This window comes from Punctularia strigosozonata (assembly GCF_000264995.1).
Source record: "Punctularia strigosozonata HHB-11173 SS5 unplaced genomic scaffold PUNSTscaffold_4, whole genome shotgun sequence".
Taxonomy (NCBI): domain Eukaryota; kingdom Fungi; phylum Basidiomycota; class Agaricomycetes; order Corticiales; family Punctulariaceae; genus Punctularia; species Punctularia strigosozonata.
Window position 1 is genome coordinate 1 of NW_006767436.1, and position 16,689 is coordinate 16,689.

At 53.7% G+C, this 16,689-nt stretch overlaps 7 protein-coding genes across 7 annotated transcripts in view; 2 read left to right on the plus strand and 5 right to left on the minus strand.

Annotated features, from left to right (window-relative positions):
- Positions 1-707: 707 nt before the first annotated feature.
- PUNSTDRAFT_64213 (uncharacterized protein) lies at positions 708-1,232 on the minus strand (the record flags this gene model as incomplete). The annotated part of the gene is made up of 2 exons (XM_007381575.1): positions 708-777; positions 841-1,232. 2 exons carry the CDS (start codon positions 1,230-1,232, stop codon positions 708-710), a joined length of 462 nt encoding a protein of 153 aa, XP_007381637.1.
- A 473-nt stretch (positions 1,233-1,705) lies between these two features.
- Positions 1,706-2,724, plus strand: PUNSTDRAFT_132235 (uncharacterized protein; the record flags this gene model as incomplete). Its single annotated transcript, XM_007381576.1, has 4 exons — positions 1,706-1,760; positions 1,830-2,203; positions 2,256-2,634; positions 2,693-2,724. The coding sequence occupies 4 exons, from the start codon at positions 1,706-1,708 to the stop codon at positions 2,722-2,724; spliced, it is 840 nt and encodes a 279-aa protein (XP_007381638.1).
- A 286-nt stretch (positions 2,725-3,010) lies between these two features.
- Positions 3,011-3,487, minus strand: PUNSTDRAFT_32734 (uncharacterized protein; the record flags this gene model as incomplete). The annotated part of the gene is made up of 1 exon (XM_007381577.1): positions 3,011-3,487. A coding segment is annotated over one exon (477 nt), but the record flags the coding sequence as incomplete, so codon positions are not given.
- A 970-nt stretch (positions 3,488-4,457) lies between these two features.
- On the plus strand, positions 4,458-6,709 carry PUNSTDRAFT_64678 (uncharacterized protein; the record flags this gene model as incomplete). Its single annotated transcript, XM_007381578.1, has 12 exons — positions 4,458-4,659; positions 4,720-4,855; positions 4,977-5,050; positions 5,103-5,187; positions 5,236-5,338; positions 5,391-5,627; positions 5,690-5,805; positions 5,870-6,080; positions 6,131-6,278; positions 6,348-6,484; positions 6,542-6,601; positions 6,656-6,709. 12 exons carry the CDS (start codon positions 4,458-4,460, stop codon positions 6,707-6,709), a joined length of 1,563 nt encoding a protein of 520 aa, XP_007381640.1.
- Positions 6,710-7,665: 956 nt separating this feature from the next.
- Positions 7,666-8,911, minus strand: PUNSTDRAFT_43150 (uncharacterized protein; the record flags this gene model as incomplete). The annotated part of the gene is made up of 5 exons (XM_007381579.1): positions 7,666-7,893; positions 7,942-8,213; positions 8,316-8,397; positions 8,463-8,752; positions 8,806-8,911. 5 exons carry the CDS (start codon positions 8,909-8,911, stop codon positions 7,666-7,668), a joined length of 978 nt encoding a protein of 325 aa, XP_007381641.1.
- Positions 8,912-12,288: 3,377 nt separating this feature from the next.
- PUNSTDRAFT_43151 (uncharacterized protein) lies at positions 12,289-13,122 on the minus strand (the record flags this gene model as incomplete). The annotated part of the gene is made up of 5 exons (XM_007381580.1): positions 12,289-12,327; positions 12,438-12,584; positions 12,643-12,721; positions 12,779-12,953; positions 13,047-13,122. 5 exons carry the CDS (start codon positions 13,120-13,122, stop codon positions 12,289-12,291), a joined length of 516 nt encoding a protein of 171 aa, XP_007381642.1.
- Positions 13,123-14,904: 1,782 nt separating this feature from the next.
- Positions 14,905-16,689, minus strand: part of PUNSTDRAFT_125138 (uncharacterized protein) — a gene marked incomplete at its 3' end in the record, with an annotated part of 3,284 nt that continues 1,499 nt past the window's right edge. Inside the window, exons 7-12 of the mRNA XM_007381581.1 lie at positions 16,634-16,652; positions 16,437-16,598; positions 15,958-16,006; positions 15,744-15,884; positions 15,337-15,419; positions 14,905-15,123 (exon numbers count right to left, since the gene is read on the minus strand). Coding sequence (XP_007381643.1) covers positions 14,905-15,123; positions 15,337-15,419; positions 15,744-15,884; positions 15,958-16,006; positions 16,437-16,598; positions 16,634-16,652 — 673 coding nt within the window. The remainder of the gene's footprint in view (positions 15,124-15,336; positions 15,420-15,743; positions 15,885-15,957; positions 16,007-16,436; positions 16,599-16,633; positions 16,653-16,689) is intronic.

The following is a 16,689-nucleotide window of genomic DNA, read 5'->3' on the forward strand; positions in this document are numbered from 1 at the left end:
GGAACTTGATATATGGGACATACCGATGGTTCGGACTCTTTGTGTGTGAATGAAAAGCCGATCGGCACGGGTGCGGCAAGGGACTCGCACGCGCGTCGCCTTGGAACATCTGATCACGTGACATATTCGCTTCGTGACGAAACGAACGCCCCAGTGACATTTTAGCGGGGTTGGAAACTATTCGATAAATCGCGTGGGGCCCGCTCGACGGGAGGGTGCGTTCCAAGGGACATACGTCAGGACTCGGTCGGTACGTACCCAGAGCAGGGCAAGCTGCATGGGAAGTTCCTAGAGACACATGGGTGCATACCAAGAGACAGGCAGCCTATCGGGTCGAGGGGCGCAGGAAGTACCCGAAAACGGGTAAATACCAACCCGGCAAGGCCTTAGAGGCATATCATGGGAGGGGGGATTTCCACCTTACAAGGACGTGCCTAAGGGGTGGCTGAGGTGAACATATCCTGGCACGGAGACAACCACCGCGTGTTTGTATTCTTAAATCTCTTAAACCCAGTCACGGAACGCGTCGGCGCAAATTCCGTGTTCAAGGCAGTCAGCATGCTTTCGAGTAACGGATACGTCTCGAGCCGCAGCATCAATAATGCGCAACGCAGCGCACACGACATTTGAAGCTTGACGCGTTTGTCTACTCGACTGCTACGATGATGATACAGGACCACATCCTCCGATGCGTTCGCTTCTCATTGCTATCTGCGCTTCTCTGCGGCGTCATAAACCGCGCTCCAATCCTTGCAGATGTAGTCCCCGGCGAAGATGCTATGTGGACTTTCAGGCAGCGTGAGTCTCACGTCGGATCCCAGTTGTGACCGATGTTGATACCTTTCTCCAGGAAGCGGTAGCCGAACCTCCTCCAGGCGCGTATCGGCGAGACAAAGTATACTCTGGCGCAGATAATTCATGCAATGTCTCAGCAGCGGATCGTCCAGTTGTGCGGCGCGGGAGTTGTATTCGTCCCGAATGATGTCCATGCAGCGCATCTGGTGGAGCAACGCTACTGCATACGTCTCCCGTGGGGAGTCTGCGCCGGACTTGGTGGGCGGGGAGTAGACAAGGTGGTTCCCATCTGGCACCAGGTGCTCGAACTCGACTCCGCCTTGTGGGGTGTCTGGTTGGTAGCGAACCGTGTTCTCAACGTAGAGGTAAGCGGAGGGCACGCCCGAAGGGATTAGGCGATGTGTATCTGTTATTCGTGGGTAGTTAGCTGACGGCATGTACAGAACTTGAGCTCACGGGCAACGCTTTCAGTGAGCTCCAGCCATGGGCGTCTTCTCCAAATCACCACCACCAGGACGAACGTCGCTGCCAAGGCGGATAGCAGTACTCGAGACAGGACGATTCCTGGCATGAAGACGAGGTGGGCCTCCGAAGGGACGCCTACCTCCGACGACTATCGAAAACCACGGACCGCCCTCCTTTTGGCAATTCGGCCTGAGTGCCATCGCCGACGACCCCAGGTCTGAGAGCCTTCCACACCCCAGCATCGTGGCTCCCACAGCACGCCTTCTCGGATCATGGCTGTTCTTCCTGCGGTCGCGCATATGTGTATCTAAGTATAAGCCGTGGGTACATGATGCTGAGAACGATCGGGTGGTGGACCCCGTTTCGGCGGCTGATAGCTACGACACTCAACACCTGCTGCTACGACGTTCATGCCTCGTGATTTCAGTCCCTTCTGCAAAGCACCATGTCCGATCCCTCCTCCATAGAGCTGGACAGTGAACCTCTGCTCGGCGCCGCGGGTACGACAGCCTCCCAAGCTTGACTAAGGGATATATCGAAATAGGTTCTTACATATCACGCTATCATAGGCGCACGTCCCGTAGCTATGAGCCATCGACAAGTCAAATCCGAATTTTTCGGCGCGACAGCTCTCGCCGCCTGCGTCTTTTGCACTATCATCAGCATTGGCCTGGTCTTTATCCCCTCTCGCAGCTTTGATGGGACGCCCGGGCGAGGATCTGGAGTCCCTCTACCCAGACCCAATCAATACATCGGCTTTGAGCTGATCAACCGAAGCGTCTTAAATGAGACTCCGCCAGACCCGATCGTGAATCAGGCCTCCTTCATCCAACAAATCAATAGAGCACGTCCGAAGGAAGTGATGTATATGGGTCCATCGGAGCAATTCACGAAGATAGGCAGCCTGAGCGTCCTCGACCGGCGCATACTAGTCAACACTGAGGTGAGTTCGTTCGATTGGGTATGAATCATGTGTTGACGTACGTCGCACTCAGAACAGCACCGTCGTCCAATACCATGCAGGTGATTATGGAATGGAAAACTGCCAGCTTATCGTGGACATCTGCCAAACTCCGCATCCTGCGGGGGTACATCCCGAGCCTGACAGATCGACCTTGCCAACATCGGTCGTGGACGTCTGGAGGCTCGATTACGCATCTGCGTACCCCTTGGATTCGACATCGCTCACCTGGCGCTCCCGCCCTCGCCGCATCGGTGACGTGCCGTTGGCGAGCATGACATTCTCAGAGAACTGCACTGCTGCCACACCGATTTTCCGTTGCCCTTCCGACACGATGCAATCATTTGAAATCACCTGCGCGACGCCGGACTGCCACCTCGATTTTTGGCAGACCGGTAGAGACCAGTCACCCGGTGAGTCATCTTTCCATTCCGCTGCGACAGCAACCGAATCGAGTTAACGCCCTGTCAGCTGCATATATGATGCAGTTTTCGTCGTTATGAGTATCAGTTGATATTTATGGATAACATCGGAAAATTCGGTTCTCATCGTGCAGAAGCCGAGTGCTTGAAAAGCTTAGGGCGAAATTGTTCAGACACCACAAGTTCAACCCGTAATGAAGCCCCTTCCATAAGGATTTCTATTGTGTGTATCGCAGTACGGATGGTGTTGCAGGATGAGCTACTGGTCTGTCGTTATGAGCATCACCTGGAGGGTAGAGAAACGTGGAATTAGGCAAGACCGTTAAGGAGGTTAACAGCACGAACTCGTCATGTCGATGTGCTGCGCCCGCCACGCCCGCCACTCCTGATAATTCTCATCCACGCCCCGGTAGACCGCACTCCAGTCACGGCACTGCCTTGTATGCCTGCTGCCCCCGTCTCTGATGGAGAAGTTTCGAGTGGCGAAGTCTCCGGGCTCGAGCGTGTCGTCCGCGCCGCATAACAACAGCTGTCGGACGTAGGTCATGCAATGCTGGACGTGCGGCGGGTCCGCAAGCTCGTCGGTATAGTTGAGCAGGCCCCGGCGAATCATGTCCATGCAGTGTAGAGAGTGAAACATGCCGACGAGGAAGAGTCGCTTCTCTGCGCCGAGGCGGACGTAGCCTTGGTGTGTCGGGATCATCTGCAGCAGCGCCCATTCGGCGGCGGAGGCGGGCTCGTTTAGCGCGTACCGGACGGTCTCGGAGAAGTCCATCTCGGCGGTGCCCACTGCGATGTCGTATTTCCACGGATAGTCATTGCCGACGTATGCTGAATGTAGACGTCGATGAGCGGTTGTGAACATTGATGATAGGGAAATGACTCGCAATACTCAGGTCGCGTTCTATGAGGAGGCCGGGCGATTGTTAGAATGTATAAGAATAAACAGTAGTTCAGGACCGCTAGTACAATATACGAGAGATGACGGTTTGTGAGCATGCTAGCAGCTTGCGATGGAGAGACTAGCGGAGCGATGGACGTCGAAAGCGACGAGAGTAGCCTTGGGAGCTTCAATTGGCATATTCCTGCGCAGATAGCGGTGTGAGAGTGTCAACTAGGAATAACCCGAACTCTGGTCGGTTTGCACTTCGCAGACCCCACACCTTATCAACTCGAGGCTGTATGAATACACACAACGGTACCTTACCCAAGGGGTCTGTTCAGCGATCGATACGGGGCCTCGGAGATTCTTGGTCATGCCATATCACGCTGTCATGAGCTACTTTCATCGTGCAATTCGCCCCACACTCACGGCGGGTCAGCCAAGCTTCATCAATGAAACGCATAAAATTGGACTCATGAATGCCAATCTCAGCCTTCAGGGCCGTGCCGGTTATTTCTTGAGGCCCCATCCATTAGATCTGGAACGCTCGATTGGTCCTGCATGACTGTATATCCCGTATGCCGCCGCGAGTTGCATATGATCCCAACCGGGGGGGAGGGGGACGTCTGGAACGTCAGTTCGGAATTAGTTGGTAAAGTCCGGCAACATCCACCCAATTTCTCATACTGGTTTTCCTGGAAACTCAAGGTCAATCCGATATACTTAATCGTATAGCGCATGTCCGGATACCGCTCTCGTAATCGAGTCAGATTGAATGTAGGTATCAATTCAGCGCATTATTGCAGTTCGGATGGAGCGCTCGGTGGTCATACTCGAGAGCCACAGCCGGAACCTGCCGGGCCTCTCTGAGCAGCGTCACGTGCCTCACCCATTGTCGTCACAGGCCGGGGGGGGGGGGGCACGGCCTTGCATGTCTGCGCTTGCGACGACTTCGCGTTCCGCTGCTTCGCGTCTCGGCATTTCTACGAATAAAAGCCGGCTGTTCCGAGGAGTCAAGGCATGCTCGACTTGCAAGAGAATTAGAGGATATGCCACGGAGGCAGCAGAGTCTCATGAGGTGCTTAAGCCCTCGGAGTATGGACAGCCTGTGTGGCAGTCCCATCCTCATCTAAGTACGTTTTCATGTACAGATCGTTGTGCTCGATGATTGGTAGCTGATGATTACCGGTTAGTTAGGCCGAAGGAAACGACACCAGGCGTTCCTGCAGAAGAGTATGAGAGGCGTAGACGCGAGTTGATGGAAAGACTACCTGACAATAGCGTCGTGGTCTCGGTTTCGGCGCCGGTGAAATATATGAGTGGCCGTAAGTATTATATCGAGCAACATCGGGTTATCTTGTCAATTATATGCTCATCGACGTATCGTAGAAATCTTGTGCGGATCGGCGTTCTTTTAACCCATAAATTGTGGTTCACTCGTTGTCACCAGCTACAAGTATCGTCAAGCGTCGGACTTCTGGTATTTGACCGGCTTTGAGGAGCCGGACTCAGCGGTGATCCTCGGTACGTTGTAGTTCTCTCCGATTCCATCTTGGGCCTCATGGGCATCGCACAGAGAAAACCTCCAGCTCTCGTGGATATCGCATGACTATGTTCTCGCACGGAAGAGACATGGCGAAAGAGAAGTGGGATGGACCAAGGTAAGTTCTTAGCCCTGCCGAGATTCCTCGCTCTCACGACCATCCCAGCACCTCTCAGGATGCGCTACGAAGCCACTTCGCCGCAGACGACGCACGGCCGATATCTGTGTTCGCCTCCCATCTCAAGGGTTTACTACCTCTCTTCGACGAGGTAACTGAACGTTGCGTCCTCTGCGTCATCTCAGCTTACATCCGTCTACCAGGTGTACATCGATCTGCCTTCAAACAGGAAATTTTCAGGGGCAAACAATACCAAAAGCCTGCTTAAATTCCTAACACCGAGGTCCGAAGTGGACCCTTTGTCGGAGATTCCAGTGCTCTCGTCCTCCCGTCGCAAACCTCTTGCCCCTGAGGTAGCGCGGTTGCGTGCGATCAAGAGCGAGTCGGAGGTGAGAATTATGCGTAAAGCTGGCGCAATAAGTGGCCAGGCGCACGCGAAGGTACTTTCGCTCCTCTACCGTCTTCCGTGTCGTGTGCTTATCCATGCGGGTTGACCTCGCAGACGATGCGTTTCTGCCGACCTGGTATCTCGGAGCATGCTCTCGCAGCTCACTTCGAATACATTTGCGCTTTGCAGGGATCGCAAAGGCCGGCATACGTGCCAGTCGTCGCGTCCGGGTAAGTTGCGGATCTTTCGAGGTATCTTTTCTGGACTAAGGCTCGTCATAATGCACTTCGATAGCGCTAACTCGCTCGTGATCCACTATACGACGAATAACCATCTTGTTCGCGAAGACGAGATGGTGCTGATCGACGCTGGATGCGAATACAACGGCTACGCGTCAGACATCACGAGGACGTTTCCTGCTTCGGGCGTTTTCTCGCAGCCTCAGCGCGACCTCTATAGCGCGGTGCTGGCGGCACAGAAAGAACTCATTCCGTTATGTACAGAGGTGAGCACTGCCCTCCGCTTTCGGTAGCTCGTCTCATCCTACGTTCCTAGGAATCTGATCTCAGCCTGAACGATCTGCATCGTAAATCCGTCGAATCCCTGCGGAGGGAGCTCCTTCAGATCGGATTTGACATATCGATGATGTCCGGCGACATGAACTTGCTCTATCCTCACTTCCTCAGCCATCCTATCGGCATAGGTACAGTCCCTCCCATATGATTAGAAACTTCGAAGTTATACTCAACGAGGGGTGGTCTTCTTTGCCAAGACCTACATGAATCGACTAATTTCGAGCGGGCAGGAAGATTGAAGGCGGGCATGGTGGTAACAATCGAGCCCGGGTTATATGTCCCGCCAGCCGTGCAATTCCCCAAGTACTTCCATGGCTTGGGCGTTCGCATCGAGGTTTTTTCCCTTCTTGTTTCCTTGCCCGCTAAGACCTCTTCTTACAACTCGCAACAGGACGAAGTGCTCGTGGGTAAAGAGCATGCCACTGTTCTCAGCGCGGAAGCACCCAAGGAGGTTAGTCCTGTATCTCAACACGATCCGGGGTCCAATTCATGACGAGCGATTCAGATCAGCGATGTAGAAGGAGCGTGCCAAGGTTTACTCGGATTCCAGCCATATTGAGACGTAGTATTTGTTATGTTATACGATGCCGTTGACCATGCGGGGAGGTTCCCCACCTACTCCACGCACGATTCTAATCCCTGCGACAAGTGCGGCGCCGACGTCTCAAAGCACCCGCGACAAGACGCGGGCTCGTTCACGATTGTCTACTGCGCTTGCGCACTATCAATTTCTGTTTCTTTTGCGGAGTTACAAAACGCACGTTCAGGGCGGGATGCACTCCCTGACTTTCAAACTGTTGGCAGGATCGGAATCAGGCAGGCCGACAATGCCGCCGGGACATTCTACCACACGTGGTTACGACATGGTGGCAAGGACACTGTCAAACAGCGACTTACCAAGATCTTCAGGCACGGGGGCGGCAAGTACTCCCGCCACGGCGCCGATCAAGCACAGAATGAAGACGTTGACCAAATTCATGGCAAGTTGACTACTGACGAGCGGTTGGTTGGCGAATCGGTACAGGACAACCGAACTTGCACCTCCTATTATACTTTGCAGCCCTGATCACGGTCTGCACTCGTTGCGCATGGAACAGGTTATTCTTGCGCATGTACCGGTGCATGTTTCTTCGGGAATCCCAGCCTTAACCGCGCTCTCCCAGTGTTTGACAGGTACGGATGCGCTCGCACCCTGTGTGAACGTCTTTAAGCACGTATCAAGAGATGCCCGGTTTCGGATCGGACCGAAGGCCTCATCGGGATGCGGACTCCCAAGGCTACACACAGGATCTCACGCGACGCAAAGCGATTAGGATCTCTCACCGAGTCATCGACTCGGGAATTTGAATCGCGCGGTCACCAAACCGGCGTGTACGAGCTCGTATGCTCGACGGCAGTCGGTTCAAAGACTCTTCAAATGCTATCTACGGGAAACAATCAATAATGGAGAACCGAATGCTGCACAGGGTACAGTAAATTTGATCTTAATAGATACTTCAGACAACCCAGCAATGACTACTTTGTCTCCGCAAAGGATAGCATCTCCGTTGAGTCAACGACTAAGGACGGTTCCTTGGCGGTAACCGATGTGTTCATCGAGGTATTCCTCGTTGTAGCAGCGGCAGTCGCGAATTGCATGCTGGTCCCAGTAGTTGCGTGAGCGCCGTGCATGCTGCGCATCGTCTGCTTTGTTACCGCCTTCCCTTGCGCCACGCGAAGGACGATTATGAAGGGAGCGATAGACTGTATCGGATGTTAGCACTCAGCCATCAAACGAACGTCACAGCGCACCTCAAGCTGCCCAACAATTGGTTGGAGAATGTACGTCCCGGTCGAGTTGAGGGCGAAGGTGATGATGAACGCGAGATCGATTGCGGAGTAGATGAAGGCCGACTCGATCAGCAATGCGGAGACGGAGGTGTACAGCGAGCCGTGTTCGGGTCCCAGGTATTTGCGGACGGTGGCGCGAGTGGACATCAGGCGAGCGACGATGAGCAAGGTGATGAGCATGTTGAGGGCTACGACGAAGGAATAGTAGGTGATTGTCGTATCGTTGCCTAGGGCTGTCCATGTTGGAAGCGACAATTCGGCGAGAAGAAGGCAGGATAAAACTCAAGGAATACTACGTTGAGTTCGTCTGTCTATTTTTCCGATCTCTGACTCACCGATACTCCCAATATACAGAAGAACGGGAATAGGCATCATCCATGTCCGAAGTGTATCAGCTATAACGTATAAACGGTAGAGCTGATGCATGCCTCGTCAGTATGATTCGTTCCTATGATATCTACGATATGATAGCGCGGACGTACCAGAAACCCATCCTGAAGCCATTGATTGAAGAAATAGCACGCTGTTGCAACCAGGTTCAGATTCTGGGTGATTGGCACCTGCTCAGAAGCGAAAACGGCGGGCCCGCCAGGATAGTTTCGATCGTCAACGAATGCCAGCTGGTTCATGAACATGGCTATTCCGTTGGCGATGGTGCTGAAGCTGAAGATAAGACCGACGAAGAGGAGTGCCGCATAAGAATATTTTGGGTCTCTCTTCCGTTGCGCCCACAGCAGGGGTACGCATTGGACGAACAAGGCCAAGTTCAGTCCTAAGCGTGAAATTGTATTGATCGCTCATACATGAAGATAGATAATGGCAGACCATATGCCACGGCGCCCAACCCTGCACCGTTGAAGATGGCTCTCTCCAAGGCTATGATGGATGCAGGTTCGTCGGGTGCGAAGCTTGACGAGGAGGAGTTAGACATGGTGTGCAGAAGCAAGGTCCAAGCTCCGTGGTCCGTGGTATCACTTCCAGCGAGGGCGCGCCTTTTAGTGTCATTCATCCATCCGCCGACGAGATTCCCCGGTCTAACCGCGTATGATTGTGAGACATGGTTACTCTTCCCGTCGTGCGTCGCAGTCAAGAAGATTCCGCATCTTATCGGAACAGTTGATGCGAGTATTTCTGGAAAGGCACCAGCGACATTGTCTGGTAGTGAGTAACCGTGCAACCTCATGAGCGCCTTCGATCAAGCATGCGGACAGAGATACCCTGAAACAGGACTCCGTGGGTGGGCGATGCTGCTGCACACCCACGGCCCGGAATCCTTCGACTTACGTACTGCACCTACGATTTCCGTGGACAACGGGATATACACTCCTCAATTTCATCGCCATGAACGGTAACTATCCCATATCTATCCTAGTTTTAGATTCGCCTTTATGCAGAGAAATGCACGAAGTCGCAAAATCCCCACTTTAGACATGCCTCGACCGGAAGGTCGCAACCCGAGACACCGGCTCATGATGGCAAGCACACTATATATTCTATTTGTGCTCAGGGCCTGGTGTTGCGGACGGGACAGGTACACCCGCTGCATGTCCCTTGGCTGGCATGCAACTCTGACATCTGATCCTGTATGGTCGTAGAGTACACCGATACAACTCGGACTACTCTAAGACGCACACCCACAACTTGAACGTTAACAATACACCTCTGATCGCGAGCTATCCTGGACATGAGCGATTACCATCATTCCGCTCTGCTTTACATACCTTGTTTTCCCATTCAGGGAGGTACACAATCTTCCTTAACTGTTATGCCGGGCAAGGAGTCTGCCGCATTGCTGATGCATCCGTCTATGTCCATGATTGTCAATATCTCGTTGTCACGAACCAGAAAGTGAACACCAACTACGAGGAAGAACAGATGCGCGTACTCCGTGCAGGATGCAGAGAGAAAACACGAAGAGTCGAATGTCCAGCTTCATGTATGACTTCTCCGTTTCGTGTGTCGAGTGGATCTCGAGAACGGGCTGAGCAGTGTTTACACGACTAACACCGTTCTTATAGTAATACCGTATGCCGGAAGCATCCAAGCAGTGCGGGAAATTCTCTCTGGCGTGATTAATACATGGGTCTTTCTGGCCAGGATGGGACGCGGTACGTGCGCACAGGTTCACCACTTCGATAGCGCCCAAGTATACTTAACATCTTTGACATGCTCGGATCTTCTTGCTCCGGATAACCGCGATCGTTGTCTATTCTGGAGTCAGAGATAGTTACTCAGGGGGGGAGGCAATGCGCTCCAACGGTGCTCATTGATATCGCTCAGCGGACTATTTCCCATTGTAGCTTCAGTCTCCAGCACGACTGCAGGATGCTCAATTGCGACTTCATAGTCCGTTGGCATATTTTTGTATCAGCGCCGATTGCGTGAATACAAATTAGGATGATTCCATGTGTTAAAAGTAAGTGAACGCGCAACCGTAATACCCGAAGACATCCTACGATACTTATATGTACTGGTTCTACTTGCGTTCCGTATACGAAACCATTTCCATAGAATCATTGGTGAGCGTTGCCTTCGCCGTCATGGACGAGTCAGCTCTAGATATGTCAGGAGTGCGGAATTGTAGAGTGACACAAAATGAGTAGCGCACGAGGCAAAAAAAAATTACATGCGGCGAATGAAGACGAGGCGTGAATATCGGAACCTCGGACGTCCCTGTGGATTTGGACCGTGGAAGACGATAAGGAGATAAATGAGACAAGCGGGGCAGACAGCACGACACCAGAGATCCAGACCTAAACGGATGTAAACCAGGAGGAGAGATTGGACTGCGACAGCATAAAAAGATTCAACGCGTCGTCATTCGGCAGGAGAGCCAGCGACCTCGAACGCCTCCCTCGTCAGCTCGAGCGCGGCGAGGTGGAGCGGAAGCGCGGGATGCGTGTGGAGCTGCTGTCGTGCACGCGCAAGCACGGAGAGTTCGTACCAGTTGCGCGTCGCATCCTCGTGCGTCTGCGCGTCTGCGCATCGGGGATCGTGCACGTCACGGACGAAGCGATATCATGGAAGTGGTGCATGCGAACCATGGCCGTGCGGGCAGGCGAGACGTGCAGGAGCGCGGTACGTAGGTAGCAGACCGAGCTCGTCCGATGTGGCCGCCAACGCGGATGGGAACGGGGAATGCGATGGACCTGCGGAGGCGGTACCTATTGCGCCCGGATTGCTTCCGGGGACGAAGGCGTGCTGGGCCCCGAGAAGCGCCGGAGAGTCGGCCAGAGTCGGTGGCAGGATAGGCGTAACCTCATACTGGGTGATGAAGTAGATGGACTCGGAGAAGTTGACGTAGACGCCCTCGGAGGCGTCGTTCGTCACCCGCGGTCAAGGGGTCCGCGAATAGGACAGTGATGTGCACCATGGGCAACTCGGTGCATGCGGGTACGACGTTCTGCAGATGAGTGACCCAAGTTAGCAAAACGGAAGCGTAAGCGGGTTTGACCATCGGTGGACTACTCAGCGTGGAGCTCGGGGGAGCCCAGAGGCCCAAGTTCGCGAAAAACGAGCCTCCACTCGACGTTTTCCCTCCGGCCGTATTCGACCGCGAACGACCAGAGCTGAGAAACGAACGGTGTCTCCACATTATCGCTAGGAGTGAGCCATACCCCCGTGTCGTGCAGGACGGTGCGGGCGGTGCCAGGCGCGCGCAGGGGATGGCTGAGCGGCTGGAGCGCGCCGGGGTGCCCGCGGGGAGGTAGGGCGGGGGCGGCGGGGCACGATGGCCCGTCCGGGACGATGCGCTCGTCCTCGCCCGCCTCCGCGTCTTCCTCGAGCGAGTCCGAGTCGCTGCGAACTTGGAAGTCGGCGTGTGTCGTGCCACGCGAGCGCGACGCTGTTTTAAGGATGTGAATTCCCCTTTTTGGTAACTACCCCTCGTTGCCTCAAGCCCCGGCCTCAAATGCCCATCTGGATCGCTGTTATTTCGAGTAGTACCCTTCTATAGATAATATGCCTGTTATTTAAGCTTTGGGAACTTTCACCTGGCACGACGAATTGGGGATCAAGCTACCAACGTTACGTCGCTGATGATACCGATAATTGACATTCAACGCTCCGTTTCTGCAAGACCAGTCCAATGTGTATGATTGCGCGTTGCACATATTGATTATTTTGATGGAGAGCTGATATTAGAAGCATTGATATCACAGCGTGCGAACCGTTACAAGTCCTTTTTCAACACATAAACAGTAATTTCACTGACACCTATGTCACCCTCCCCCGTCAGCCTTTGTTCGCTTATCATCTGATACCCTAGATGTTGGAACATCTTGAGCTTTGTTCAATGGTCAGTCATGGTCATGTCTTGTGGCGAGGAGCATGTGCCGCGATCACCACCTACATTGTCGACGTGCTCGGTTTCTGCGAATATGGGAACTTGATCCGCTTTTGCCTTCCGAGCAAGCTCAGCGCTCGCACACCGGTATCTTCATCGCATCCGCACTCACGAGAACTTCTCCCGCTTCAATCAGTGCGCGCCCTACACCCCTTCGCCTGTAGTCGAATGCAACTCCGAGGCTGTTCATGGACCATGCACCGGTCTTCACCCCTGGTCCAATGATAGCATCCGTTACGGCAGCATACTCCGGTAGGAACTATGAACGTTGCACGCTCTTGATTCAGTCGCACGGATCAAATGGAACGTGTGCATACCTTCTCCGTCCACCACGCCACGATCTTAGGCGGCAATGTCGCGAGGAAATCCAAGAATCCCTGGGCTTGTTGTTCATCGCTTCGAAGGGAGCAAAATCCCAATGAGCGATTTTCGATACACTGGCCGATAACTCACTCGCCCATCAGCTCCTTACCAGGCCCCATATACGTCACGGCTCCTATGATCTCCTTCGTCGCCGAGACCTCTGCGACGACGAGTTTTCCTCCGACCGCGGCGGCGGCAAGACAACACCGGTGGAAGGCGAACATCTTCGAGCGATCTCCGCCGCACGCCACGCACGTGATAGAATCTGTGTATTCAATATTCAGACGCAGGAATGTCGGCCATGGCCGCGACTATTGCTACACCTAAAGTGGGTGTGATGGTGGTATGAGATACTTACCGTCGATCAACGCATCCGCGAGCACCTTTGCGGCCTTATCAAGCTCTTCTTCTGTTGTGCACGATCGAATGGTCATTATGTTACGTTTGCGATGAGATCGTGCACTCACGCGAGGGACTCGTCAGGATCCGAATGATCACTCCCTCCAGCATATTACAGCTCTAAACGAGGCTTGACGCTGCTTGGGTAGGTGAGCTCATCGCAGTGAAGCGAGGGTGCTGTGATATCGCAAAGCAATTGCTGTCCGGCATAAACTACAGCCCGGCGCAACGCTGTCCGCCATGCGCACCGCAGGCAGACGAGGACCTGCTTCATCATCTAGGCTTCGCTCTTTCCTCGAGCGCTCGCCATGCGCATAATTCGAGAAGCCATATAATCCGTCGAGCGACGCTTCCAGATGGCCAATATAAGATATACATATACCTGAAATCATCAAGCAGGCATGATAGTGCGGTACGGACATGCGATCGACATATTGAATTTGCCGTCCGTGTTACGTCTCATATCGCTCTGGACACCAATTCCTCTACGAAGCTTCAATCCCATGTGCTCTGAGGGCGAAAGAGCACGTTGAAGAGGACGTAACGCAGGACTACAGAGATGACGAACCGAAGGGCTAAGGCGGAATGCAGTCCTCTTGAAAGGGACTAGATGGCAGCACGCCGTCTGTGACGTCGTCTGGACACCCTCCTATATGATGACGATGAGCCTGACACGGGTCTGGGAGGAAATGGATAACGAACGAGGGATCACAACGGCACTCGCCCCGTATAGTACACATATAGAAAACATGATAAACGAGACACCGAGAGTTTTGAGCGTCATTTGGTACGAGAAGGCTGAAGTGCGAAACAAGGGCGGTCGGAGACCCAGAGACCGACGAGTGCTACGATATAGCTAGGCGAGATCGTGAGGCGATGTCGTTTCTCCGCAAATACCTCCCGCGCATGGAAATAGCGCTGCGCAGCATGATATGCATTAGGATACATTCCTCGGCGCGTGCGAACACGGTTCTCGGGTATGGCATCCGGGTTCGTATTCTGGAGATAAAAGGGCTAGTAAGCGTACACGGTGCTTGGCTATGAATAGGATTTATCTGCTCCATAAGCGCAGGGGGTTCGGAATCCTGACTTGGGAAAGGACTAGCCTTTTGAAGTATTATCGCAAGCGCAGCAAGCGGTCTCCAGTGTTGCTATCCTCGCGCGTAGAGCAGGTGAAGGCCGTCGTTTTATCTATATTACCAACGCAACGATCAGGAACCTATCCGGTATACCGAGAGGAGAGACCTTGCACCTGGAAATGAGCGTGCCGACAGCCCAATTCCGTGACCGGATGTGGTGGGGACGGAGCGTGGGATATCATGAGATGAAACCCAAACTGCGTTGATATTTTAGTGGCGATGGCGTGATGGGCGGCGGGATGCTTAATCACAGGACGAGCGATGGTAAGCGCAAGTTTGAGAGACAGATGAGAGAGAGGGCGAACCAAGCATTGTCCCGAGTGATGTGTTCCAAACCAGTGCATAGAACCGACGGGCGATCACGAAGTCCGGGAGTGGGTCGCGTGCGCGTTTTGACTCACATGTACCTCATAATTTCTACGTGTAAAGGAGCGGGGTCCACCAGTCGTGCTCCGGTAGGCGCAGACGCGTCGTGTTGCGCTGATCATTGCTCTCGTTGCCCTCCTCTTGTGGTTTGCGAATAGTCTGCTTTATCGAGTCACTCTGGAAGGCGCATATACATCATATGCTACTCACTGCATATCAAATGCTGACAGAATGACAGACCCCACCCCATTCGACTTTTTTCAATCCCACCGCCATCCCCACCGTGTACCTCCACGTCGAGAACACGGTCCACTACCACATAGGCACCGCGCGCGGAAAAGCCGAGTTAGAGCAGCTCCTGCCAAACGGTAGCCACCTCGTCCACCTCCCGCCGAAGTCGGAGCCAAGTTCCGCCCCACAGACGTACACCGTCGCGCTCTTCCACCAGATGCGATGCTTGAACATCACCGTAGACGCGTACAGCTCCCGCACGGCGGACGTGCGCGACCCTCTCCTGAGGCATTGCATGAACTACCTTCGGCAGAGTCTACTGTGTCAGGCGGACACGAGGCTGGAGCCGGTCCTGCTTCCGCTCCCTGGAAGACAGTAAGTCAACTATTAGCGACCATACGTCGGATGTAACTCTCAGACAAACACAGGCCACATACCATTTTCTCGAACGACTAACGTTTGCAAGGAATCCCGAAAGGATGCGAAAGCCAGCGGAAAAGAGCTTTCACGGACAGACGATATCTTGCTCAGGACGAGGCGGACAGATGACGTAGCAGCATTGGCTAGCGATGTACGTGTTACACCTCCTCCGAGAGCTATCACCAAGTCTAGGACAATTCACGTCAGCTATCGAAGTCGCGCTGTTATTCTCAAGGCCGTTGCACCCACTCACATCCTCGAGACGCCACAGTCAGATCCATTCATGATCGATCCACGTCGACCTCCTTCCAAACACCCCCTCGACCGTGGACTCCCTCGCTTCTGCTGACGTCAACACCCGATCGGCCGCGACACGCCTCCCACACCTGCGCCGACACATAAACGTCGTGAGTACAGCATGATTTTTTTTTGTATATCAAAAGAAAAAAGGGCGGAAAGAATGCGAGGAGGGGGGGGGGGTTCGGCGCAACGTAACGCACCGGTCGAGTTGTACTCTGCGTAGAACGTGGTGTTCGCGATGACGCCACCGGAGGAGAAAGGCTTGAAACCGGCGGGATTGATGCTGGCGTCCATGGACACGTTCAGGTACACGGTCGCCGCGAGGTCGTTCCACGGCCGGCCTGAATATCGAACGTCAATACTTCGTACTTGGGGAAGGGAGGAGGGAGCGAAGGAAGGGGGGGAGGAGCTTACCTAGATAACACTCGCCAGCGGTGACCGTCGTGGCGTTCGCGTCGGGGGACTATCGATCGTTTCGTCGGTGCGTGGATACGAGGGGAGAGAAAGGAGTAGGGGGCGTACGCGGACGATGGCAGAGTTGGCGATGTAGGCGCCGTACCGATTGCCGGGGGCGTCGGTGAGGTTGGTGCCCTTCCAGGTGACGAGGCCGCCGCCGCAGGCCCTGTTGGCGAGCACGACGCGTTAGAACCAACTAACAAAAAAGTTTGCCTACGTCAAGCTGTTTGCTCATCAATACGAGCGATGAGGAGCTCACGTGGTGCCGAAGCCGAACAGGTCTGCAAGAAAGAAAGAAAGAAAGAAAGAAAGAAAGAAAGAAAGAAAGAAAGAAAGAAAGAAAGAAAGAAAGAAAGAAAGAAAGAAAGAAAGAAAGAAAGAAACGACATCGAGAAGGTAAGTTCGAGAATGAAGAGGTGACGCGAGTGGAGGTATACGGTACAGTCGGTTTGGCCGTAGACGATCGAGTCGACGACGTACGTGCTCCCGTTCCGGCCGGTGTACCACGTGCCTTGGTAGCTCGCGAACGAGCAGCCGTAGAAGGACGCGTTCGCGTACGATATGTCCGTCACGAGCGCTTGCGAGATCGCGTAGTTGGCCTGTGTTTGCACATCAATTTTTGTCAGCAACGCACGTACGTGGGAATATATGCGCTCTCAACGATGAATACATAAGTTAAAATGAGATAAG